Raw genomic sequence first — 27729 nt, forward strand, 5'->3', positions numbered from 1 at the left:
GTGAAGTCAGTCTGTCAGTCTTAAGGTTCCAAGCTGGAGCAGGGGGGAAAACACTGGGAGGGTTTACCCTTTTAAGCCTCCCAGGAGAGCCTTTGCAAAGGGGATGCAGAACATTGAGAACTGTTCTATGTTTTGCATCTATGCAGCAATGGCCCTAAATGGAGCAGACTTCTGGAGGTGGAGCAGACTTCTGGAGGTGAAGCAAGTAGCAAATGATGTCCTGAACTGCAGGGTTAAGGGGGTCCAGGTGTTTGGAGATACAGCAAAGGACTAATTTATTTTATTTCGCTACATAGCAGGTTCGTCCATTAGTTCTGTGAAATGCTCACAAGATGTTCATACATCACTGAGGGAGATGCAAGTAGCCCAACTCTAGGACATCAAGTGCCAAATAGCGAATGAGCTGCTTAGGGTTGGGATGCCCGATCTGACCTTAGAACCTGGTGAGAGGGTCTGACCTGTTGGGGAGCTTCTCATGGGAGCTGACTGCCATCTCAATTAATGAGGAGTAGAGGTTTGCTGCATCTTCCAAACCATGAAAGTAAGGAAAGGGAGAGGCAGTAAAAAGTAGTCACAAATCTTTCACAAGTTTATCCATAGTGCATTGCCCATGGGCTATCAGTGAGGGTACTTGGAGGCTTAGTTTGGGCATTTCATGTTCTCGGAAGTGGCAAATACGTCTATTTGACAAGTGTCTCATAAGGATGAAGTTTCTGCTCTAGTGAAATGAGCTCTTACACATTTTAGTGGTTGTATGCTAAGGGATAGCACCTTTCGATGCACAGTATGATACACTACGGCAATTGTAGGAAACTAGACTTTTTTGCAGATGCCCCCCCCCCATTTTTTTGCCCCCTTTAGAATTACTAGATGCTGGTTTTCGACCGACAGTGCACTGAGGCCTGCTAACTAGTCTTCAGTGCCCGCACTCTTTCCCTTAAAACAAGGTATGACTCATTGTTCTACAATTGGTATAGGACTTTAGCACCCCTTTAAGTCCCAAGTAAATGTAACATGTGACCTAGGGCATGGGTGGCGTTGGGTGCAGAGTGTGAAGTCTCATGCTTCCGGCAGGAAACGTGAAGTCTTTGAAAGTTGCTTCTTTGTTGCAAAGAAGTAGCTGGTATTGAGCAGGGCTGCTGCTCACTGGAGATTCTTGGTCCTTTAGTCCAGGGCAGTCCTCTGAGGCTTCAGAGGTCACTGGTCCCTGTCGGATGCATCGCTGGTTGCAGGTTTTCGAAGTTGGAGACAGGCCGGTAGGGCTGGGGCCAAAGCAGTTGTCGTCTTCCTCCTTCTCTGCAGGCTGGTAGGTCAGCAGTCCTCCTTGTTTCTTCAGGTTGCAGGAATCTAGTTTCCTAGGTTCTGGGGAGCCCCTAAACACCTTAGGGGCTGTCCTGACTGGTAGGTGACTCCTCCTTGTTTTTCTCATTATCTCCCCTGGACTTGCCGCCAAAAGTGGGGGCTGTGTCCAGGGGGGCGGGCATCTCCACTAGCTGGAGTGCACTGGGGCATTGTAACACGAAGCCTGAGCCTTTGAGGCTCACTACTAGGTGTTACAGTTCCTGCAGGGGGAGGTGTTAAGCACCTCCACCCAGAGCAGGCTTTGTTTCTGGCCTCAGAGTGCACAAAGGCCCTCACCCCAGGGGGTCAAAAACTGGTCCCTCAGCAGCAGGCTGGCACAGACCAGTCAGTCCTGCACTGAAGGATTGGGTAAAATATAGGGGCCATCCCTAAGATGCCCTCTGTGTGCATTTTTTAATAAATCCAACACTGGCATCAGTGTGGGTTTATTATTCTGAGAAGTTTGATACCAAACTTCCCAGTATTCAGTGTAGCCATTATGGAGCTGTGGAGTTCATTTTTGACAAACTCCCAGACCATATACTTAATATGGCCACACTGTACTTAGAATGTCCGAGAATGGACTTAGACACTGTAGGGGCATATTGCTCATGCAGCTATGCCCTTACCTGTGGTATAGTGCACCCTGCCTTAGGGCTGTAAGGCCTGCTAGAGGGGTAACTTACCTATGCCACAGGCAGTATTTTGTTTGCATGGCACCCTGAGGGGGATGCCATGTCGACTTTGCTTTTTTTCTCCCCACCAACACCCACAATCTGCAATGGCAGTGTGCATGTGTTAGGTGAGGGGTCCCTTAGGGTGGTACAAAGGGCCCTTGGTACCACTGGTACCTTTTACAAGGGACTTATCTGTGTGCCAGGGGTGTGCCAATTGTGGAAACAATGGTACATTTTAAGTGAAAGAACACTGGTGCTGGGACCTGATTGGCAGGGTCCCAGCACACTTCTCAGTCAAGTCAGCATCAATATAAGGCTAAAAGTGGGGGGTAACTGCAACAGGGAGCCATTTTCCTATAGGAAGGAAATAAAAAAAATAAAGCTTACCTCTTCCCATCGCTGCCGCCTCACTACTCTTCTTCTGGTGTTCCAGCATTCATTAGGACACCAACACAGGATGCCCAGCAACCCTGGTGCTGCTTTCAGGCTAAATCTGGCATGAAAGCAGCATCAGGATTGGTCTGAGCGGCTTGGACTGCCGCTCATACACTGCCCTGGGGTCTATGCAGTTTCTCCAGCCCGCCTGTTCAACACACCCGGGTTTGAGAAACCTAAGTGTGCATGTGTGTTTGGCCGCCCTAAGATGGACGGCGCATTACACAAGCGCAATTAGGAGCACTCTCTCCTCCTCCTTCTCACCTCCTGTGGCCCCGCCTGCCCCTCCCTTCACATAAAGAAATACTGTTTTGTTTTTCAGCTCCTCGCTTAGCCTGGGGGTGGGAGGGGAGGTGACACTTTTGCCATTGAGAAGCAGCCGCCCGGTGCTGCCCAGCACCTTAACAACCAGGAAAGATATCCCTTGGAGAAGAAGAGCTGCTTCCCTGCATCTGCAGCCACTACATGCAAAGTCCAGTACTCTTTCCTGTTGGCCATCGGGCCCACAGAGGGAACAAAGACAGGAGAAGACTATATGAAGCTCGGGAGGTCAGTCTAGCCACCTCACTTAAGTCCTGAGACACTGGCCGCTACTGGAGTCTCCCTACACCTATATCCGGGATACTTGACCCCTTGAAGAAACCAAAGCTTGTTGGTGATCCAATCCCAACTCCAACAGCACCAAAGCTGACCTTCTGCAGAAGGACGTCAGGATCCACAAGGCCAGTCATGAGAGTGACCCCACTGCCCAGTTTCCCCTCTATACCAGGTCACCAACACACAGAGTGAGTCTCTGACTACCACCATCCAGTGCCTCAAAGCACCACTGCACCGAGCCCCACAGTTCAAGTCAGAGGGAGGTGACAGTGTCAACAGCGTCCTGAGACCCTCAGAAGCTGAGGCCACTGTTGGGTTTGGCCAGAATGGTTCCCCAGCAGCTGCTTCCAGCCTCTTTCTGCAGGGACTGAGAACCATGGAAGTTTTCAGCAAGGTGACCCGACGCCTCCGAGCACCACTGCAAACAAGCCCACCCAGCCCAAGTTCAAGTGGACAGATGGTGTCCCTGCGTGCCCAAGACCATCAAGACCCGAGCCCCCCTTTTGGTTCACCCAGTCCGGCCCCCCAATCCCTGCTTGCAGCGTCATTGTAACAGGACTGTTTCCCCTTGAAGTGAATGGGGCACACCGCTCTGGAACACACCTCTAAACCTGGATGATGCAGTGCGACCGGAGGTGAGCTGCTGGTGTTGCCATGGACCTTGCCCCATACTTACCGTAAGTCCAGGAGAACAGTCCTTTAAGTCGTTGCTAAGTGTCCCTATGCAGTAAATGTTTATTCCCCGTAGGATAACATTACTGCTTGAAGCCACAGTATAAGTGTATTTCATTGTGACTTACAAATTGATAACACAAGTACTTACCCGCTTACAATGATCTTGGTGTCCAAATGTATATATAAATTGGTGTTGGATTTCTTTATTTAGTGTGTGTTTCGCTTATTGGCCTCTGATAAGCCTAAATTGGTCGACCACATTACCAACAAAAAAAAAAAGCATTTGGGATTATTTTAACACCTGTAAACTAATGAGGGTTGCCTGGACCTTCTACATAGCGTCCTCTTATATTCGGTACACTACATAGATAGCCAGCTTCCTACAACAATGTCCTCTTATGCACTGCCTTACCCTTCATTTTATCTACATAATCTACGAAAAGTTGGTCATGTAGACTAAACTCTTGTTCTATCCATGGAGAAGCTGAACGCTCTCCTGGGGGTCTAGTCTGTGGAGTCTTTCTTCCGCCTTCGTGGGGGGGGGGGGTAGGGAGAAGAGGGGAGAATGCAGGTAGGGTGACCCCCCCAAGGACCCTGATGCCAGGGGAGGTGTCTAAGGGCTGCAGCATGTCTTATGCCACCCTGGGGACCCCTCACTCAGCACAGACACACTGCTTGCTAGCTTGTGTGTGCTGGTGGGGAGAAAATTACTAAGTCGACATGGCACTCCCCTCAGGGTGCCATGCCAACCTCACACTGCCTATGGCATGGATAAGTCACCCCTCTAGCAGACCTTACAGTCCTAAGGTAGGGTGCACTATACCATAGGTGAGGGCATAAGTGCATGAGCACTATGCCCCTACAGTGTCTAAGCAAAACCTTAGACATTGTAAGTGCAGGGTAGCCATAAGAGTATATGGTCTGGGAGTCTGTCAAACACAAACTCCACAGCACCATAATGACTACACTGAAAACTGGAACGTTTGGTATCAAACTTCTCAGCACAATAAATGCACACTGATGCCAGTGTACATTTTATTGTGAAACACACCCCAGAGGGCATCTTAGAGATGCCCCCTGAAACCATACCCGACTACCAGTGTGGGCTGACTAGTTTTAGCAGCCTGCCACACACCAGACATGTTGCTGGCCACATGGGGAGAGTGCCTTTGTCACTCTGTGGCTAGTAACAAAGCCTGTACTGGGTGGAGGTGCTGCTCACCTCCCCCTGCAGGAACTGTAACACCTGGCGGTGAGCCTCAAAGGCTCACCCCCTTTGTTACAGCACCCCAGGGCACTCCAGCTAGAGGAGTTGCCCACCCCCTCCGGCCACGGACCCACTTTTGGCGGCAAGGCCAGAGGAGATAATGAGAAAAACAAGGAGGAGTCACTGGCCAGTCACGACAGCCCCTAAGGTGTCCTGAGCTGAGGTGACTCTTACTTTTAGAAATCCTCCATCTTGCAGATGGATGATTCACCCAATAGGAATAGGGATGTGCCCCCCCCCCCCCTCAGGGAGGAGGCACAAAGAGGGTGTAGCTACCCTCAGGGCTAGTAGCCATTGGCTACTAACCCCCCGACCTAAACACACCCCTAAAACGAGTATTTAGGAGCTCCCAGAACCTAGCAAGATAGATTCCTGCAACCTAAGACGAAGAAGGACTGCTGACCTGAAAGCCCTGCAGAGAAGACGGAGACACCAACTGCTTTGGCCCCAGCTCTACCGGCCTGTCTCCCCACTTCAAGAAAAACTGCAACAGCGACGCGTTCCACAGGGTCCAGCGACCTCTGAAGCCTCAGAGGACTACCCTGCATCTAAAAGGACCAAGAACTCCCGAGGACAGCGGCTCTGCTCCAAAGAAGAAACATCTTTGCAACAAAGAAGAAACTTTTAAAGACAACACGTTTCCCGCCGGAAGCGTGAGACTTTGCACTCTGCACCCCGACGCCCCCGCTCGACCTGCGGAGAAACAACACTACAGGGAGGACTCCCCGGCGACTGCGACCCTGTGAGTAGCCAGAGTTGACCCCCTTGAGCCCCCCAGCGACGCCTGCAGAGGGAATCCAGAGGCTCCCCTTGACCGCGACTGCCTGTTTCAAAGAACCCGACACCTGGTAAAGACACTGCACCCGCAGCCCCCAGGACCTGAAGGATCCGACCTCCAGTGCAGAAGCGACTCCCAGGTGGCCTTATCCCTTGCACAGGTGGTGGCTAGCCAGAGGAGCCCCCCCCTTGCCTGCATGCTTCGCTGAAGAGACCCCTGGGTCTCCCATTGAACTCCATTGCAAACCCGACACCTGTTTGCACTCTGCACCGGGCTGCCCCCGTGCCGCTGAGGGTGTACTTTTTGTGCTGACTTGTGTCCCCCCCGGTGCCCTACAACACCCCCCTGGTCTGCCCTCCGAAGACGCGGGTACTTACCTGCTGGCAGACTGGAACCGGGGCACCCCCTTCTCCATTGAAGCCTATGCGTTTTGGGCACCACTTTGAGCTCTGCACCTGACCGGCCCTGAGCTGCTGGTGTGGTAACTTTGGGGTTGCTCTGAACCCCCAACGGTGGGCTACCTTGGACCCAACTTTGAACCCTGTAGGTGGTACACTTACCTCCCCCAGGAACTGTTGAAAATTGCACTGTCTAGTTTTAAAATAGCTTATTGCCATTTGTGTGAAAACTGTATATGCTATTTTGCTAATTAAAAGTTCCTAAAGTTCCTAAGTGAAATACCTTTCATTTGAAGTATTACTTGTAAATCTTGAACCCGTGGTTCTTAAAATAATCTAAGAAAATATATTTTCCTATACAAAAACCTATTGGCCTGGAATTGTCTTTGAGTGTGTGTTCCTCATTTATTGCCTGTGTGTGTACAACAAATGTTTAACACTACCCTCTGATAAGCCTACTGCTCGACCACACTAACACAAAACAGAGCATTAGAATTATCTCTTTTTGCCACTATCTTACCTCTGAGGGGAACCCTTGGACTCTGTGCATGCTATTTCTTACTTTGAAATAGTACATACAGAGCCAATTTCCTACACAGGGGCTCCAGTAAATACAGAATTTAGGGCAATCAGGGGAGTGTAGGGAAGTAGCCAATGAGCTATTTAACCCTGGGATCACTTCTCCTCCCTGAATCTCCTGGGGTCACTTCACCTCCGCTGACCAATCTGCAAATCGGCGACTGGCCAGGGACAGTTCGTAGGCGACTTTGGGGTCTCCTCTGCGGCTCCTGGACGCCACACCTGGGCTCCATCCATCACCGACGACCTGGATCTTCAGCTACAGAAGACAGGGCATTGTCTCCTGCCCCACCTGGGCACTCTTGCATGGACCAGACTCTGTCCCTTTCATTTGCATGTCCTCCTTACCCATAATCTGCCCTTGGGTTCCACCAGCCTGGTCCTGTGTCTGCATTTCTCCAACCATGACATCCCCAGGTTAGCCTATGGGAGGGCCAGGTAACTTACCTCTCTGCGCACGACCGCTGGGGAACTTCTAGGTACTTACCTTTTGGGGTTCCACTCTTCCCCAGCCCTTGGCTAACTACTCCATATACTCTGGTGTGGGGGCTTTCGCATTCCATTTGTTTAGTATGTGGTCTGCCCCTCCCCCCTAAGGCTCTTGCTAATTTATGCTTTTCTTGAGTACTTACTAGTGTATATTCTGTGTTCATACCACCAGAGGGAGGTATACAAATGGTAATCTAGTTTGGTGTGTCTATAATAAAGTACTATTATTTTTGCAACACTGTGTGGTTCCTTTCATGTGTGATAAGTTACTGTGTGACTACTGTGGTATTGCAAGTGCTTCACATGCTTTCTAGATAATACTTGGCTACTCATCACAGTTACCCTGGAGAGCCCTAGCTGTCTAGACACTGTAATATTATCTAATCAGGGTTGTCTGGTCCCAGTATAAGGTGTAACACCATAGGTGTCCACACACACTGGGCCATCTTCCTACAGTGGTGGTGCGGCGGAGGGATAAGACACTTGCAAATGCTGCACCACTCAATCACAAGTGACTTTCCACAGGAAGGGTCACTACTATTCCTTGGGGACAAACTACACTTTACCAGCAGGGATTTCTAGACTTTGAGTTTTGTTAAGTTGAGGGTCCAGCATAGCCTTTCCTTAAAAACTTTTAAGAAGTCTAGAACCTTAGAGTAGGTAAGTGCACTCACACTACTCTGCGTAACATGCCTTCAGTAGACAATACAACCCAGGCACAAGAATCTCAGTAGGAGGGCCTCACCTGCCAGGAACTGAGGGAACTATGTGCCTCTAGAAAGCTGAAAACAGGGGGAAATCTCAACAAAACTCTACTCCTGGGACTGCGGATTCAATCTGATCTCCAAAACTCAGGGAGCCAGGAAGAGCAGGAAGCAGAAACTGACCCTCCAGTGTTAGACAGGATAGAATTACATCCCACTGAGGAGGGTCAGGAAGATTCTGGGGAACACCACAGTCCTCTAGTAAGCACTCATGGTAGTGAGAAGAGGGGACACACAAGTAGGCACACTTTTTTTTTTACCAAGGGGGGTGGTGCAAAGTTTCCCCAGGAGGAGGGAGGAATCCTCATCTGTCCAAACCCAATCCTCAGCAGCTTCTGATGACTGACCATTCCAGGATGGGGGAGGGGAGAAAAAAGGGTAGTAAACAGATAGGAAATTCAAAAGACTCAAACTAGAACAGGTTAAACTGAGGCTACAGCAATAACAGTTAGCCCTAGATAGAGAGGCCTTGGCGGTGAGAGGGAGAGACAGAATGTGGGGTTGGCACCCCATTGTGGCAGCAGCAACACCTATAGAGAGAGCAGGGTCAGGGAGGACTCATGACTCTAGGAATCTAAGTAACATAGCCCCACCTAACAAGGCTGGAGACTACATCCACAAGTGGATCACTGCTTTGGAGAGGGCCTGCAGAGTACAGAGTGTCCACCAAAGGCAGTGGGCAGCCAACTTGTGGCTTTCCTATACTGACAAGGGTAGGGACAAACCCCTAACTGCCAGAAAAGAAGAGGCAGACAATTACCAGGTGCTTAAAGGTGCTCTCATTGATGGGTTTGGACTGACCACAGAAGAATAAAGGATCAAGTTTAGGTAAACACAGAAGGAGTCTTCCCAAGACTGGGTAGATTGTGTGGACTGCTCTGTGAAGGCTCTGAAAGGCTGGTTACATGGTAGTAATGTGCATAACTATCAGGGTTTGTATAACCCTATCATGAGAGAGCACATTCTTAACAAATGCTATTCTGATACTGTGCATCAGTATGTGGTGGACTCAGATCTGACCTCTCCCCAATAATTGGGAAAGATGGCAGACAAATGGGTTTTCACAAGAGTAAGTAGGAAAACTCACACTGGGGGTGACCAGAAGAAGGAAGATTCTTCCAAGAATCAGGAGAAAGGTGGGGATAAATCCAAGGATAAAAAGGAGGAGTCTTCATCTGGCCCACAAAACTCTTCTGAGGGTGGGTCTAATCCTCTTCTTCCTCACCCACCTGTAAGAAACCTTGGTGCTACTTGTGTAGACAAAAAGGCCACAAGGCAGGTAGCAGTACCTGTCCTAAAAAGAGCACCAAGCCTGCTACTACCACTACCACTTCTACCCCTAGTGCCCCTAGCAATGGCACTGGTAGCAGTAGTCAGTCCAATGGTGTAGCTGGGTTCACCTTGGGAACAGCAGTGGGTTAGTCAAGGAGACCACTGAGGCAGTTTTGGTAATGACCTTGCCAACTTAGCTGCTTGTCCCCTTAATATGGGTAAGTACATGTAGCAACCCCTTATCAATGGTGTTTAAGCTGAAGCCTACAGGGACACAGTGGTGGCTGAAAATCTGGTGTCCCCTGAACAAAGCCTACTTGCTCACACATACCAAGCCACTGACACTCACAACAACAAACAGTGCCACCCAATGGCTGTTGACCTTAGCTTGGGGGAGGCACTGGTTTAGTGGCCCAAATGAAGTTGTAGAAGCCTCTGACCTGCCTACAGAGTGTTTACTAGTCAATGATTTGGAGCCTGGGCAGAAGTGGAGTTGGAAGCTCAAGCAACAATGCTGGGCATCCCTAGGCACATTTTTGCACTGACTAGAGCAAAGGCCAAGAAACAGGGAGAGCCTGTAACACTGGAGCCCAGGAGATTCCCAAAAAGAGAGGCAGACAGAGCAAGAAACTGCCCCTTGTCCAGGCTTCAGGTAAGGATCCCACCCCTCAGGGAGACGAATCTGCCCCTTGAGTGGAACCTACACCAGAGGAGCTGAAAGGTGATACAGCTGAGCTCATAGGTGCAGGAGGACCCACCAGGGAGGAAGTCAGCCTGGAACAGAAGTCCTGTCCTTCTCTTGAGAGCCTGAGCCAGTAAGCTGCTGCTCAGGAAGCAGGGGATATCAGTGGGACCCACAAGGTCTACTGGGATAACAGCCTCCGCAACTCTGAGGCAAGGGACCCCCAAATCGCTTGTCCTGCAAGATGTGTGGCCTTCTTGGAGCAGGGGTCTTTCAAGCTGCAGACAGGAGGATAAGGCTGGGGCCAAGTCAGTTTTTGTCTAGAGTCTTTACTGCTGGGGTGGGATGAGCAGTCCTTTCTTCTTCTTGAACTCGCCAGGAATCTGGTAAGTAAGATTCAGGGGAGCCCCTAAATACCAGATTTAGGGGCGTTACAGGGGTCAGAGGAAAGCAGACAATGGCTACTGTCCCTAAGGGTGGTTACACCCTTTCTGTGTCCACTCCTTTTCGGGAGGGGGGCACATTCCTAACCCTATTGGTCCCTGTCCTCCAAAACAAGATGAAGGATTCTGCAAGGAGGGGGTCACCTCAGCTCTAGACATGTGAGGGGTGCTCCCAGCTGAAGTGGTAACCCCTCCTTTTTCCTAATTTTCCCACCTGACTTGCCACCAACACCAGGACTTGGTCTGGGGGACTGGCATCTCCAATAGCTGGAGTACCATAGGGCACTGTAACAGGAGACCTAAGCCTTTGAGGCTCACCGCCAAGTGATCCAGTTCCTGAAGGGGGAAGGTGTGAAGCACCTCCACCCAGAGCAGGCTTTGTTCCTAACCCCAGAGCACAAAGGCTCTCACCCCATGGGGTCAGAAACGTGTCTGTTGGTGGCAGGCTGGCAGACACTGGTCAGCTTTACACTAAAAGGTTGGGTAAAATACAGGGGGCATCTCCAAGATATCCGCTGTGTGCTTTTCACAATAAATCCAAGACAGGCATCAGTGTGGGTGTATTGTGCTGAGAAGTTTAATACCAAACTTCCCAGCCTTCAGTGAAGCCATCATGGAGTTAACATGGAGTTTGTAATGACCAACTCCCAGCCAATGTATTTAATATGGCTACACTGCACTTACAATGTCTCTAAGAATGGACTTAGACTCTGCAGAGGCATATTGATCATGCAGCTATGCCTTTGCCTGTGGTGTAGGGGACCCTGCCTTAGGGCTATAAGGCCTGCTAGAGGGGTGACTTAACTATGCCACAGGCAGAGGTTTGTGGGCACGGCACCCTGAGAGGGGTGCCATGTCGACTTTGTCTTTTTCTCCCCACCAACACACACAAGCTGCAATGGCAGTGTGCATGTGCTTGGTGAGGGGTTCCCCCAAGTGGCATAAAATATGCTGCAGCCCTTGGGGGATCTTCCCTGGTCACATGTACCACATCATCTGGAAGCTGTGTATCCCCATACGGGACCACAGGAGAAACATAGAAATCTAACAATGTGCTTGCCTTTTGGGATGGTTCCCTCAGTGGATGACTGTGCCACATGGGGTACAGCCTTCGCTGCAATATATACGACCACACATGGTACCCTGATACTTGCCAATTTACCGGAAGTGTTAAAACAAATTCAGAATGAGCCTGGGGCAGCCCCTGCCCTAGATTTGGGGATGAAATTGATGCGTAATTTTGACGCAGTATCCTCAATTATACTTAGTAATATTAAAGGGGAAGCGGTAGCACTGGCTATACGCCAGCATCTCCCAGAAACTCCACATTTGGAACAAGAGAGACAGCTACCAAAAATTATTTCCGATACCTATACTAGTATAGGACGGGATGATTTGGGAGCCAAGCCAAAGAAAGTGAAGTACATAGTACCAGCCCTAAGGAAGGTACTAAACAGACAAGGAAGTTCGAAAAAGCGCTGGGAGAAGCCAAAACAATTTAAAGAAAGACATAATAGGAGAGCAGATTCTCCACATCCAGAGAACTCTGAAAGGAGATATACTCTCAGAATTAAGGAGAATATTAGAACTCCTGATAGATATACTGATTCACGTCCCACTCGTTCCTTTCAGGACGCTCCGGATAGGCATAGCGAGAGACGGGGCCGTCCTGACTGATATCCGGACTACGTGAAACAAAAGAAAGACTCACCACAGTCTACAGTAAAAAAAAAAGAAGAACAGACTTCGCAAAAAAAGCCACAGTTTAGAAAGAAAAGAAAAAGGTGGCAGTATTATCGCTTAAAAATGCCAAAATACTTGAGAACATCCCTGAAGAACAAGAGGTGGGCAGTGACACTAATAGACAGCGCAGCAGAGGTTACGATATGTCACCAGAGTCTGAGAGAACATCCGGATGCAACAGCACCTAGCAATTTTGTTGCAGTTGAAACGGCGGACAAGCGTGTACTCCCACCAGTTAGACTTTATGACCTAAAGATCCAAATTGAGGGAGACGTGGAACGCACCATTGGTGTGATCTTTTGGGACGATCTTAATTGTGACATCCTATTGGCTGAAAGAGATTTCTCAAATCTAGTTCCAGCAGCTAAAAAGGAAGCCTATGCTGTCAGCTGGGCTCTAGCACAGGCACCTGCATTATACCGCAAACATGTCGGTTGGGACAGGGAATCTCCGTGTCATATCATACCTATCAGGTCTACACTCCGGCCTCAGCCACAATATCCAGTTAAACACGAGGCGAAAGCTCCAGTGAGGGAGATCCTCACTCAGCTGGAATATCAGGGAGTAGTTGAGCACTGTGCCTCTGCAATGAATAACCCGTTATTACCAGTTGCGAAGCCAGATCATTCCTATAGAATAGTCTTAGATTACAGACATTTTAACAGCCATACCTGTACATATGCTATACAAAATTCACATAGCACAGCACTGATAAATAACAGTGCAGACAAAATATAAAACGACGTTGGATATATCCAACGGGTTCTTCGGCCAGAATTTAGGGGAAGAAAGTAGGGACATGAGTGCATTCTCATTTGGCTGAAACCAGGAAAACTGTTACCCACGCCCTGGTCAGCAGCCGATTGGACTACGGAAACGCCCTATATACAGGAATAACAACCAAACTCCTAACAAAGCTGCAAAGAATCCAGAACGCATCCGCCCGCCTAATTCTGGACATCCCACGCCGCGACCACATTTCCCCCACCTCAGACACCTTCACTGGCTACCAGTATCAAAGAGTATCACCTTCAAACTCCTCAACCACGCACACAAGGCCCTCCACGACACAGGCCCAGCCTACCTCAACGACAGACTCGCCTTCCACACCCCCACCCGCAATCTTTGCTCCGCCAGCCTCGCCTCCATCCCCCGCATCCGCTGCAGCACTGCCGGAGGAAGATCCTTCTCTCACCTAGCCGCCAAGACCTGGAACTCCCTACCGCTACACCTTTGCCAGACCCAAGACCTCTTGACATTCAGGAAACGCCTCAAGACATGGCTCTATGACCAGTAGCTCTCACCCACCCCCCCAGCGCCTTGAGACCCTAACGGGTGATTAGTGCGCTCTATAAATCCTTGATTAATTGATTGGCTCACAAAAACGCTTTTGCCATTTACCCCAGGGCTATAAGAACAGCGCAGGGCTGTTCTCAGCCCGAGTAACGTCAATATTACATGACATTGATCCTGAGGCGTTATCCTATGTGGATGACATTTAACTCACAGACGACGACCTGAACGTTCATCTTATGAGGGTCTATTGCATAATTTTGGGGTTTGCCGAAGTCGGTTATAAATTCAACTTTAAGAAAAGTAAGATCGCTTTTCTCAGTGTACTGTTCATGGGATATGAGCTATCGAACGAAGGAAAGAGCCTGGCCCCACACTTCCTAGAAAAATGTGCACAACTGCACCCACCAAATACACTAAGGAAACTACAGCCTCTGCTTGGTTTCTTTTTTGGTTTTGGCAGAACTTACATTCCTGACTATGCACAACGCACTAAGCCGCTATATGACTTAATACGCCCAGACTTTTCTAGCAGAACCTGGACAATTGAACATACACGCATCCTTAGGGATTTGCAACAGGACATGCTAGAAGCCAAAAACGTATACATCAGTGACAACAAGAAAAATGTGGTCATCAGAATAATTACTGGTGCCCTTGGGTTCACGTACATCACATTCAATGAAGATGACACGGTGCCCATAGCTTATAAATCTCATCTATACTCGAATGCAGAGCAACGCTTTGCGCCCACAGAAGAAGTTCTAACTGCAGTTCAGATAGCTGTCATAAAAGAGAGATCACTTGCCCAGGGGAAACGCATCCTTGTCGTTACCCCGGTGCCAGCACTGGAGGTCGTCACCAAAGCGAGCGTTCCTAATGCTAAAGCACTACACCCACACTGGATTCAGTGGGCAACTTCTCTGACAGCTACTGATGTGGATTATATTTTTGATCCAAAACTTCAGACACAAGAATTTCTCCAATATGAACTAGAGTGCCCCACTCCTCTACATCTTTTACCTTTAGACAACTATGATACTATCATTTATACTGATGGTTCAGCCCAACGAGCTGTAGATCCCAAACATCAATGCTCAGCTGCTTGCGCAGTCGTGAGTGGAGTGATGAAGGATGGAATTTTCCACCCTCACAATACCTATACGCAGACCCTGGGAGACTGCACAGCTCAGTTGGCTGAACTCAAAGCCCTTATTTTAGCGCTAGAAAATACTGAGACAGGAAGACTGACTTTGATAGTCTGTGATTCATATTGCGTTCAGTCTTACAATGATTATCTTAATCATTGGAAACTGAACGGGTTCAGAGATTCTAAAGGGAACACCATAAAACACAAAACATTGTAGGGGAGGGTGGCTGATCTTAAGGAGAAGCGACCATGTGTCCATGTAGTACATACACTGGGCCACCAACGTGCAGGAGCACACGTTATCGGTAATACTTTGGCTGATGAAGCAGCCAAATCTGCAGTGGTTACAGCTTCTGTGGCTGCAGTGACTCGCTCCCATATGAGATTGGATAATGACATTTTTACTGCCGTGAAAGCTTCAGCTGAATGCAAGTCTCTCCCAAAAGGGTACCCTACAAACTATTCCTACCACATCAGTGCACAGAATGTTGCTGTAGGAAGTTGGCTCTGTATGTGCTATTTCAAAGTAAATAGCATGCACAGAGTCCAAGGGTTCCCCTTAGAGGTAAAATAGTGGTAAAAAGAGATAATACTAATGCTCTATTTTGTGGTAGTGTGGTCGAGCAGTAGGCTTATCCAAGGAGTAGTGTTAAGCATTTGTTGTACATACACATAGACAATAAATGAGGTACACACACTCAGAGACAAATCCAGCCAATAGGTTTTGTATAGAAAAATATCTTTTCTTAGTTTATTTTAAGAACCACAGGTTCAAATTTAACATGTAATATCTTGTATGAAAGGTATTGCAGGTAAGTACATTAGGAACTTTGAATCATTTCAATTGCATGTATACTTTTCAAGTTATTCACAAATAGCTATTTTAAAAGTGGACACTTAGTGCAATTTTCACAGTTCCTGGGGGAGGTAAGTTTTTGTTAGTTTTACCAGGTAAGTAAGACACTTACAGGGTTCAGTTCTTGGTCCAAGGTAGCCCACCATTGGGGGTTCAGAGCAACCCCAAAGTTACCACACCAGCAGCTCAGGGCCGGTCAGGTGCAGAGTTCAAAGTGGTGCCCAAAACGCATAGGCTCCAATGGAGAGAAGGGGGGTGCCCCGGTTCCAGTCTGCCAGCAGGTAAGTACCCGCGTCTTCGGAGGGCAGACCAGGGGGGTTTTGTAGGGCACCGGGGGGGACACAAGCCCACACAGAAATTTCACCCTCAGCGGCGCGGGGGCGGCCGGGTGCAGTGTTAGAACAAGCGTCGGGTTCGCAATGGAAGTCAATGAGAGATCAAGGGATCTCTTCAGCGCTGCAGGCAGGCAAGGGGGGGCTTCCTCGGGGAAACCTCCACTTGGGCAAGGGAGAGGGACTCCTGGGGGTCACTTCTGCAGTGAAAGTCCGGTCCTTCAGGTCCTGGGGGCTGCGGGTGCAGGGTCTTTTCCAGGCGTCGGGACTTAGGTTTCAGAGAGTCGCGGTCAGGGGAAGCCTCGGGATTCCCTCTGCAGGCGGCGCTGTGGGGGCTCAGGGGGGACAGGTTTTGGTACTCACAGTCGTAGAGTAGTCCGGGGGTCCTCCCTGAGGTGTTGGTTCTCCACCAGCCGAGTCGGGGGTCGCCGGGTGCAGTGTTGCAAGTCTCACGCTTCTTGCGGGGAGATTGCAGGGTTCTTTAAAGCTGCTCCTTTGGATAAAGTTGCAGTCTTTTTGGAGCAGGTCCGCTGTCCTCGGGAGTTTCTTGTCGTCGTCGAAGCAGGGCAGTCCTCAGAGGATTCAGAGGTCGCTGGTCCCTTTGGAAGGCGTCACTGGAGCAGAGTTCTTTGGAAGGCAGGAGACAGGCCGGTGAGTTTCTGGAGCCAAGGCAGTTGTTGTCTTCTGGTCTTCCTCTGCAGGGGTTTTCAGCTAGGCAGTCCTTCTTCTTGTTGTTGCAGGAATCTAATTTTCTAGGGTTCAGGGTAGCCCTTAAATACTAAATTTAAGGGCGTGTTTTGGTCTGGGGGGTTAGTAGCCAATGGCTACTAGCCCTGAGGGTGGGTACACCCTCTTTGTGCCTCCTCCCAAGGGGAGGGGGTCACAATCCTAACCCTATTGGGGGAATCCTCCATCTGCAAGATGGAGGATTTCTAAAAGTTAGAGTCACCTCAGCTCAGGACACCTTAGGGGCTGTCCTGACTGGCCAGTGACTCCTCCTTGTTGCTTTCTTTGTTCCCTCCAGCCTTGCCGCCAAAAGTGCGGGCCGTGGCCGGAGGGGGCGGGCAACTCCACTAAGCTGGAGTGCCCTGCTGGGCTGTGACAAAGGGGTGAGCCTTTGAGGCTCACCGCCAGGTGTTACAGCTCCTGCCTGGGGGAGGTGTTAGCATCTCCACCCAGTGCAGGCTTTGTTACTGGCCTCAGAGTGACAAAGGCACTCTCCCCATGGGGCCAGCAACATGTCTCTAGTGTGGCAGGCTGCTGGAACTAGTCAGCCTACACAGATAGTCGGTTAAGTTTCAGGGGGCACCTCTAAGGTGCCCTCTGTGGTGTATTTTACAATAAAATGTACACTGGCATCAGTGTGCATTTATTGTGCTGAGAAGTTTGATGCCAAACTTCCCAGTTTTCAGTGTAGCCATTATGGTGCTGTGGAGTTCGTGTAAAACAGACTCCCAGACCATATACTCTTATGGCTACCCTGCACTTACAATGTCTAAGGTTTTGCTTAGACACTGTAGGGGTACAGTGCTCATGCACTGGTACCCTCACCTATGGTATAGTGCACCCTGCCTTAGGGCTGTAAGGCCTGCTAGAGGGGTGTCTTACCTATACTGCATAGGCAGTGAGAGGCTGGCATGGCACCCTGAGGGGAGTGCCATGTCGACTTACTCATTTTGTTCTCACTAGCACACACAAGCTGGTAAGCAGTGGGTCTGGGCTGAGTGAGGGGTCTCTAGGGAGGCATAATACATGCTGCAGCCCTTAGAGACCTTCCCTGGCATCAGGGCCCTTGGTACCAGAGGTACCAGTTACAAGGGACTTATCTGGATGCCAGGGTGTGCCAATTGTGGGATCAATGGTACATTTTAGGTGAAAGAACACTGGTGCTGGGGCCTGGTTAGCAGGGTCCCAGCACACTTCTCAGTCAAGTCAGCATCAGTATCAGGCAAAAAGTGGGGGGTAACTGCAACAGGGAGCCATTTCTTTACAGTTGCCTACGCAACAATTCCTGGGGTCGAGATCGGGTGATCCCCAATGAAGACCAGAGATTAGATCCAGTGAAAGCAGGGCATGAGGGTGTCACTTCTGCTCATGCTGGTATTTCGGCCACAATAACACTCTTAGAGAAACGCTTCTGGTGGCCTGGTCTATGCAAACGGACAAAACAATACGTGCTCTGTTGTGACATCTGCCAGCAAATAAAGGGCTGCAATATAAAACGCCCACCACAGACATCCCTTGTAGTGTCCAGCAGGCCACTACAATGTGTGTACCTGGACCATTGCGGTCCACTTCAACCTGATGGTGCATACAAATATATTTTAGTTGCTGTAGATTCTTGTTCGAGATTCCTGTGGGTATGGCCGCAGCGGTCGGCTGACGCTCGGACTGTTGTAACAGACTTGCTGATCTTAATCGGTACATATGCAGTAGCAGCATTCCATTCGGACCAGGGCCCTGCATTTGCCTCTAAGGCATTCAGGGACACCAGGGGGACGATTGGTGTTGAACTCCATTACTTCTTACCATACCATCCCGAGGGAGATTCAGTCGTGGAGAGGTGGAACCGTGATCTAAAGCAGACCTTAACAGCTAGGGTATTAGGTTCTGGCCCCAGTTGGCTTCATCACCTATATGGGGTCCAGAGAGCACTAAATAATCTGCCAAGATTGTCCTTGATGGGACAAACTCCCTATGAGGTTCTCTTTGGGATACCTATGTATGTCCCAGATCTTGATGGTTCTGGTATGGTGGCAGCAGAAACACCTTATAACACAAATTAACGTCTCACTGTGTTCCAGGAGCTTCAAAAATTTTGAGATGAAAAATCATCCACCAGTGCTGCCGTTTTAGGAATAAGGGATATTCCAACAACTTCCACTGGCAGGATTCGTAAAGTTGGGGATCTGGTTCGTGAAAAGATTGTTGTAAAGAAGGAATTCGGTACATCCTACAGAGCGCCAGTCTCAGTCTTGGGAATACAATGTACCAGAACTGTTATCTTGCCACCGTTGCCAGGTTCCCAAGGAAACAGATTTGTTTCAATTGACAATGTCAAATTACACCATGTGGCCGATCCTGCACAGTAGACACTGAGGTCCCTTGGGTGGTTCCCGATCCCCTCTCACTAACCAACAGGACATTCCTCTTCAGAATAGAGTGACCAATACTACTATGGACTATGTTACGATGGCCAACAATGCTATGAGTGCCTCCGCGACCATGGGAAGGGTGGAGAATGAGTTCCTGCTGGTTCCAGTCAACACTTCCGCGACAACTTCTGGTCAAGAGTTGGCAGTTTTATACACCAATACATAACAGACTAATGGCACAATTTACTATGAGCCCCCACGAGAAATCAACACATCTACGAGTACTGAACTTGCTCCTGTTTTTGCAGAAACTGGCTCTGGCTACTTTGTCGACATTGATGACTCTTCTTCGGACTCATCAACTCATAAGACTAAAAATGATCCACAGACACGCAAACTCCATCAGTGGCTTAAAAAGAACTACTTGATATATCCATGGAACTATTTTTGGTTCTGCTTGACATTCATTTCTATATTTTTTTGGATTGGTTTCGTGACTGTTTTTTTCTTGCTTAGAAATGGTCATTACATCCCTGAACGCGCAATTATAACACCAATAGATGACGTTTTGACTCCACATCATTCCTCACACAAGGTCCGCAGAGACTTGTCCCCAGTGAACATTTCAGCAGTACCCATTTCTGATGGGATTGTGTGGGACAAAAGTTCCTTTTGAAATATACGGGCCTACATAGGTCATTCAAATTTCCATATGTATTCAAAATATCCATGACAGATGTTATCACACCCGGTGTCGTTTCTGATGATTGGGATGTCCAGACAGTTGATAGCATGTTAACTGAAATGAAGGACTATTCAATATTTGAAAGTGATGCTGTATATGTAAATACAAATAATTATGGGAAATGTTTTGCTACAACAATTGGGGACATTACTACCTGCACTGTGCAACTAGACATAGACCTGTACTTAATTACACACAATGGGAACATTGTTCAACGCCACCAGTAGGGAGCCCTAAACATTATTTTAAAAAATTCACTTACTTTACTGGGCATGATACAAGAAACGGAGTCACATTTTTTTTTTTATTACCTCGTTCAAAAATTAGGAAAATGTCGCTAACTGATACAAAACTGATATATTCAGATGCCTTTGTTTCCCGTCTTACCATTGAAGGTTACGATCACTGGAAGAACAATATTGATTTAAACAGTGTATGGGGGACACAAGATTGGCAAATACAGGGTAGGGAGGCCTTGTTTAGGGCATGGCTGATTCCTAAACAAATGATTTTTTTGACAGACATCCTGCCTCGGGTTAGCAAAAATAAAAGAAATGAACACCCAGTATCCCCACCGGCTAAATTTAATGGTTGCCAATTATTTTTGAATAACACTGAAGAAGAGCTAGATACAAAAGTTCAGGCTGGTACCTACAATTCTTCACTTTCCAGTCCCGGTGGGTGTTTAGTTTGGCCAATAGACACCAATGGATGTCACGCTCGTTTTTTTAATTCCTAAGGGGGTTTTAAGATTTGCCGGCCGGATCCTCGCTTCATCTCAGGTCAACACACAGGGATAGTGACTACGTACAGTGTGGGTAAACTGTGTCAACAATGGGTACAGTCTAACATGTTGGCCGCAGTTAAAGAACACTTGAACACACTTTCTGAAAATATAGACTTGCAGGACTTCCTGTTAGGTCCTAGGAAACAGCGCTCTAAAAGATTTGTATATGCAATGTATAATGAGATATGGAAACTTTCTCAGATAGAAGCCGCTGCACGCTTAAGGCAGATAAGGAAAACTTGGAAAGAACTTTGGCGGTTGTCGATAACGGCATAACACCCTGTCCAACAGAATTTATTAGCTCACAAATATAGTGTCATCTACGATTGATATTATTCAGTCAGACATGTCCCATTTATACCATGGACAAAGTCAGCTGCGTTCTATCATGCAGCTTGGTTGGACGTTACAAACATTGAAAAATGGCCGTGTTCCAAGGAGGTACATTAACGGTAGTGAACTGTTCGCTACTTTTAATCTCTCTAAGAAACAACAGACAATAGCTCAAAGGGAAGCGAGTTTCACCATGCTTCATACAGAAAAGTTGGAAACGTTGCCTTTTACGATTGCAGAGAGTCCTTCGACTGTCTGGCTTATACATGGTATTATTAATCGACCCATATCCACCTTTCCTTTTTCACAGTGCTTGAAACATCTTGCCGTGGGCAGGTATGAGCGTTTGGGTGATAGCTATATTAAGGAAGAGTGGGAGTTGCCTTTTGATTACAAATGTCTGAACGGCGAAACAGAAATCGCGGAAGCGACTGTGAGCCTACTGTTAGTCATTCTATGATCTGCAAGCAGGTGTCCCTTCACGGCCACTGCAATGCGGGGGTCGCGAACTTGGCCTGTTTTCTTCAGGGTACTCCCATATCTTTGATTCGACCAGCATTTCATGTACTTACCAATGGCAGTTACATGGTGCTGAGCGATCAGAGATGTTGCGGTATGCGACCAGGCATTGCCTACACAGTTTCGGTCTCGAAGATCGTTACATGTTGTGGACATGTTTCATTTCCCCCCACACAAGAGATAAAGGTATCAGAAATGTGGCCTCACATTGATACTATTAATGTGAATTATAACAAGCTGAGTAGACTAAATGCGTTACTGTTTCAGAAACAGGTTGCGTTGACATCCGCTAGAGGGACGTATGCGCTCCAGATTGCGAGATCATCAGCCGAGATATAATCCCTATTTAATACTAACTTCCCCAAGCACTTTGGTGAGCTGGTATCCAGGATATTCAATGCCTCAAGCACTACTGGGATTGTCTATTTCTTTAAGGCTGTCGGGTCTGGGTTTGTGTCCGTCTTCCAGGCTATATTCAGAGTCATTCCATCGGTCATCCATTCACTCTTTCCGAGTGTATTTGGTGGCTTTCCTATAATGTTAGCATTATTTTGCGGAATACTACTGCTGTTTTTTTCTGATATGCAGCGGTTGTCTCTTTACAGCTACACGGTGCGATGGAGCTACTGCCACCAGCACAACTGTGCCATGAACGCATGGTTCAGATCTTTGATGCTTCCTTGCTGGAGGAACTTGAGTGGAATTGGTCATTGTTATTTTGACCGCTTCTCTGGTGCGTGCAGCCAGTCTTTCACTGAGTATGGTGCTTCTTCGAACATTTGCCAACAGTGTGTCTTGTCATCCTGCCAGTATCTCCTGTGGACCCCGAACTGCTCTTGTCCCCGATGAGGGTTCATACACGGTCGTGCCCCATGAGAATAAGCCTGATCGCGAGGCCACTTACGAACACTCAGAGTTGGTTCTACCATCTACGGACAATGGCACTGACGCAGGTGGACCCGCACATGAGACTATTGCACAATTTTGCTCCATGAATCCATCCGCCCAAGTGATCGATCTCACATCAGACGATTTGGCCTCACTTTTTGATGACTTTTTGCAAGGTGACTTCGGAGCTAGTGTTCAAGATCATGACTATAGTTCCACGCCACAATGACTTACTTTGGCCTGCAGTGCTTGTCATGGTTGACTTTAAGTCTCTTTAGTATGTTTTAACCGTTCAATTTTAACTATGCTTTTAACTCTGGTTTTTATGCTTCGCTTTTTGTTTAGAGCAGCTTTTGGGTAACCTCACCTTAGATGGAGGCTAGTACTGGTGTCATACTTGTTACGGCAATGGGGAGGGTGTAGTGAATCTTTTTTATGGGATACCAGGAGTTAGCTTAGCCTTTTGCTTGCCAACTCGTGCCCCTGTCACCTAGTGACTTTTAACCTACTTAGCCTGCTCAGTCTTAGACCATTTATTTAATGAAATCTTCTAAGATGGCTACCGTGTTTTAAGTTAGGCCTTTTTGTTTAGAATTATGTTATCAGTGTCACCACTCTAAGGCGTCAACTCATGCAACAAAGACAAACTATAGGGGCTCACATTAGAAATTACCGTCCCAAGCATGCAGCGTTATCTATTGTTTTGGAACAACCTAAGTCAGGGGTCCAAGTAGATCTGTATAAATACATCACACTTTAGACCGATAATCAGAGGGATTCCGACCAGATATCATTGCTGCTATCGATGCTGCAGGTCGCTTTGTCGCTGACCCAGACTTCATGTTCAGCCGAAGTCTGAGCACGAGACCTCATTCAAGGTAATCAGGGTTGGGGGCACCTTCCAGGGACATGGCATTGGCTGGTTAGGTTTAACACACCCAGCTCTCCTCTAGATAAAAGGTTAGACCTATTATGATAGGGTACACGGACATATGATACGCTTTATGCCTTCCTATGCTAATACAAGATGGTGGGGGTCTTCATAATCATGACCCTCGTCTTTTCAATTATATCTCTTGTACTGTTCATTATCCTAATCATTGCAGCCAATATGATTTACCACATTATATTGAACAAAAACTATGGAAACATTACTGGATCTTTGTTATTGCCTGTGTTTGGTTGGGATGTAATATATCTGTGAGAAAGGGGTAATCTCTGTTTAACCATGACATTCCCTGAGATGTAATACTCCTGAGTCAATGCATAAAGGCTGCCACAAATCACCTTTAACTGTTTGGGTTGTTAGTGAGGTATTGCTAGTGAGCCGGAAGGGTTGGGACTACAGTTGCGACTTGTAGTAGGACAGGCATAGTCACCCAGAAACATAAGTACTGTCATCCTTAAACCAGCAGTCTTGCCCAGGGCAAGAGTCCAAACTATGACAATATCAGCATCCTACACTGATGCTAGCAAAACATCAAGCGTTCCTGTCGTAGCTGTGACTCATTAGATCAAGCCAACATATGGCAGAACCCCAAATTGATACACATGTCCATATCAGGTCAGAAAGAGGGTTGTGGCCTAGGGACCATTGAGTGGGATTAAAACAGATGGAGTGGGTAGTTAGGAGCATGGAGGACAGAGAGGAAGATATTTAACAGAAACCTCCCAGGAGGAGGGACAGGTGGTTCAAGTCATCTGGAAGAGGTGGATGATATGGGTTGGAGAGGGTAAAGGGGGGTGGGTGGAATAGAACAGGGGAAACACCACCCATAGCACTTGGGAAACTGCAAGAGGGTCGGGGTAGAAAGAGTAGAAGATGCTACTAGGGCCCCCACTAAAACTCACAACAAAAGTAGCAACAAATTAAAAACACTATACCCTTTACGCCCTTGGCTGCACTGTACACTCCGCCATTCAAAAATGTTTCCAATCTTGAGAACACACCGTAATTGACACATATGCAGGTGTTGCTTGCAACTACGCAGTGTGCTTCCTTTGATGTCCACTGTAGAAAGCTTGCCCTTTCTGTGGAAATTGCATAAAGTATAAAGTGTCCAGGGGTTTCCCAGTAAAGAGACAGGGCTTGCTATGCAGCCCCAAAGTGCTCTGTTTAGAGGTAGTGTGGTCAAGCAGCCTTAGGCTTAACACAAGGGCATGGAAGACATCAAATGAAACACACGGCTCAAGAAGGAAATCCACACCAATTTTTAAAAATAGCAAGTATCTTTATATATGTTTAGGCACCAGAGAAAAATAATTCAGGTAAGTACATTTTTAAATTGGAATTCTTTTCACTTTAAAAAAAATTGACAACGCAATTTCTGAGGTCTGCAAATTTATTCCATGGGAGGAAAAACAAGTTCTGCAAACAGGTAGAGTACAGCACCTTACAAAGACCAAGCTCCTGGAGTTAAGTTGAGTAGTGGTCGAGATCAAGGCAGCACTAGCAGTAAACCCTCAGCAGCACTGGTGGGGACGGCAACAGGGTGCAAAACAGCGTTGGGTGCCCAATGCGTTCCTATGGAGACTGGTCGCTGCAAAAGGAGTCTGCAGGCTCTAGCCAGGAGGCCAGTTGGGCTGAACCAACAGTGAGGCTCAGACCTCACAATGCTCGAGCACAGGTAGACGCCTTTGGTCCTCTTCTCCACAACTCAGGGGCAACAGGTGCATGTTTTTTTAACGGGAGCGGTCGCAGTGGAGGGGAGCTGCGTGCAGAGGCTGCAGGAGTCAGGGAGTCCAGGAGGGGGGAAACCACGATGGACTTGAATTCTGGAGGGCTGGGGAACCTTGTTGTCTCCGGTGGTCCACTTCAACTTGAGTCGGAGATGGTGGTGTGGTGGTGACTTCAGATGTTTGATTGTGGTGGTTCCAGAGGCTTCAGAGTCCCTTCTTTTGGAGTTTGCTGGAGAATAGGTCCGCTGTTCACTGTAGGTCTTGAGTGTTCATTTAAGGTAGGCAATCCTCCCGGGTTTCTGGAGTAACATAGGCAGGGCAAGTCGGCTTTGGTGTAGATTTCATGGAGGAATTCAGACAGGTCGGCAGGGTTGGTACCAGGACAGCTGTTTCTTTCCTCCTCTCTTGCTTTTGTGGCGCTGAGTCTTTGGTCTTCTTTTGTCATCAGGATCTGATTCTCTGGTACCAGGGGCTCCCCTAAATACTGACTTTAGGGGCATTAGGAGTGTGTAGGGTGGTAGCCAATAGGCTATTGACCCTTGGGGTTACTGTGCCCCCTATATGACCACTTACTGTGCGAAGTGGGCATAACCCTGTCCCAGAATTCCTAGGTATGCCATCACAAAAATTGCAACCTCTGAAATTGTGTCCACCTCACAGTAGCCCACCTGGAAGTGGCAAAATTACCTGACTAGCTAATTTTCCCACCTATGCAGGTGCCAAGTGGGCTCTGGACAGGGGGAGGTGGCCATGTGAGGGGAGAGCGATTTGCATTTCAAGGGTGGCAGCCCTTTGAGGCTTGCCACCTGAGGAAGGCTAGTCAGCAGGTCATCCTGTCAGAGGAGGGTGTTAAACCCACTTCCAGGAAATAATTTTGTTCTGGCCCTCCTGAGAGTTGAAGGCTCTCACACAGGGGGGAGTGGGGTATGCAGAATGGTGTCACAGTGGCAGGCTGGCAGAAACCAGTCAGCAGCCACACCAGAGGCTGGTAGGGTTTCAGGGGGCACCTCTAAGGTGCCCTCTGGGAGCATGTGCTGGTAAATCCAACACTAGCATCAGTGTGGTTCACCAATACGAGATGTTTGATACCAAACACCCCTATCTTCAGTGAAGCCACCATATAGCTGGGGAACTTGTATTGACCTGTGTCCAGCACATGCATTTAAAATGGCTTCCCCTGCCAACTACTATGTCTGAGAATTTACAAAGACATAGTAGGAGCATATCTGCTCTTGCCGATATGTCCTTACACGTAATATAATGCACCCTGTCTTAGGGCTGTAAGGCCTACTGTAAGGGCGACTTACATATATTGCATGCAGTGTCAGGGTACGTGGCACCCAGGCTGTGTGCCATGTCGTGTTTTCACTTTTGTCTGCGACAAGACATGCAGCCTGCAATGCCAGCCTGTCATATGCTTGGTGAGTGATATCTTGGGGGGGGGGGGGGGGGGGGGGGGGGAGGGCACGATTCATGCTGCAACCCATAGGGAACCTATTTAGCACCTCAAGCCCTAGGTACCAGAGTACCATTTACTGGGGACTTGGAGGGTGCTAAAGGATTTGTGAATTGGGGAAACAATTTTACAGTTTAGGGGAGAAAGAACTCTGGCACTGGGGACCTGGCTGACAGGGACTCAGTACATTCTGTCAAAGCTGCATCAAATAACAGACAAGAAGTGGGGGAGGAAGGGGTGCTGCAACCAAAACCCAAGTCCTTACATCTACAATGAATGAGGAAACTTCCTTTCAGAAAAAAAGATTGAAAATGCACTTCTACTCACCTTGTTACTAAATGCGTGCATGGGGGATTTGATTCATAATTCTATGAAGTGAAAATATCACCTTTAAATCATCAAATCAACCATTAAATTTAGGCAAATTAAATGTATACCTTTAGGATAAATATATCTTTCTGCACTTTAACGTGTTGATCTCTTTTTTGGTGTGTTGCAACTGCCTTCCGGACAATGTGGTCTAGATAGAGGCTGTGCGGTTTAGGACCTCGTCTCTTCATCTCATGGAAACGTTTTAAGCAATTTAATGCTGCGCTGGCTCGCCTAAAAAGGGAAAACAATTTTTTGTTACAATCACAACTTTTAAAAGTATGTACTCCTTTCAACTCCTCCCTCACTGAAGTGTTCAGCATAAACAGTTGTAGAAAAACATTTAGCTGAAATGAGCAATGTACAAACACTAAAGCCTCTGAATGTTTGGTTTGTAACTCTAACTTAATTACTATAAATCTATTTCTGCAAAATAATTAATTAAAAATTATATAAAAATAAGGAAAATGTTACTTACCCAGTGTACAGTGTAGCTATGCATCGCTCTTCCGACATCTAGTGTTGGGCTCGGAGTGTTACAAATTGTTTTGCTTCGAAGAAGTCTTTTCAGAGTCACGGGATCGAGTGACGACTCCTCCTCTCAGTTACAGTGCGCATGGGCAAAGACTCCATAGTTAGATTGTTTTCCCGCAAAGGGTGAAGGAAATTTGTCCATGAAAATGTAAATGTATCTGCATATATACAAATGTTAAACTTGAACGACTACAGGCTTCAGGAGACGAGGGAGGGTGCATGTGAATCTGCAGCACTACATGCCACAAACAGATGTACACTGGGCAAGTGACGTTTTCCGTTCAATGGCATGTGTAGCTGCAGATACACATGCTATGCATATACTACAAAGGAGTATGTCCTCCCAAAAATAGCGGTGGCTAGCCTGTAGGAGTTGAATTTGTTTGAAATAGTGTTCTTAATACAGCCTAGCCTAGAGTAGCCAGTTGCTGTGAGAAAACATCAACACAATAGTGTTTTGTAAATGTATGAGGAGCTGACCATGTGGCAGCTTTACATGTATCAGCCATTGGTATGTTTCCTAAAAATTGCAATGATGCATCTTTCTTTCTTG

At 47.8% G+C, this 27729-nt stretch overlaps 1 protein-coding gene across 2 annotated transcripts in view; it reads right to left on the minus strand.

Moving 5' to 3' along the window:
• Nucleotides 1-27729, minus strand: part of RICTOR (RPTOR independent companion of MTOR complex 2) — a 1007050-nt gene that overhangs the window by 602147 nt on the left and 377174 nt on the right. For both annotated transcript variants that reach the window (XM_069221337.1, XM_069221336.1), the window contains exon 17: nt 26711-26876. In XM_069221337.1, the coding sequence (XP_069077438.1) occupies nt 26711-26876 (166 nt within the window). The remainder of the gene's footprint in view (nt 1-26710; nt 26877-27729) is intronic.

This window comes from Pleurodeles waltl, chromosome 1_1 (assembly GCF_031143425.1).
Source record: "Pleurodeles waltl isolate 20211129_DDA chromosome 1_1, aPleWal1.hap1.20221129, whole genome shotgun sequence".
NCBI lineage: Eukaryota > Metazoa > Chordata > Amphibia > Caudata > Salamandridae > Pleurodeles > Pleurodeles waltl.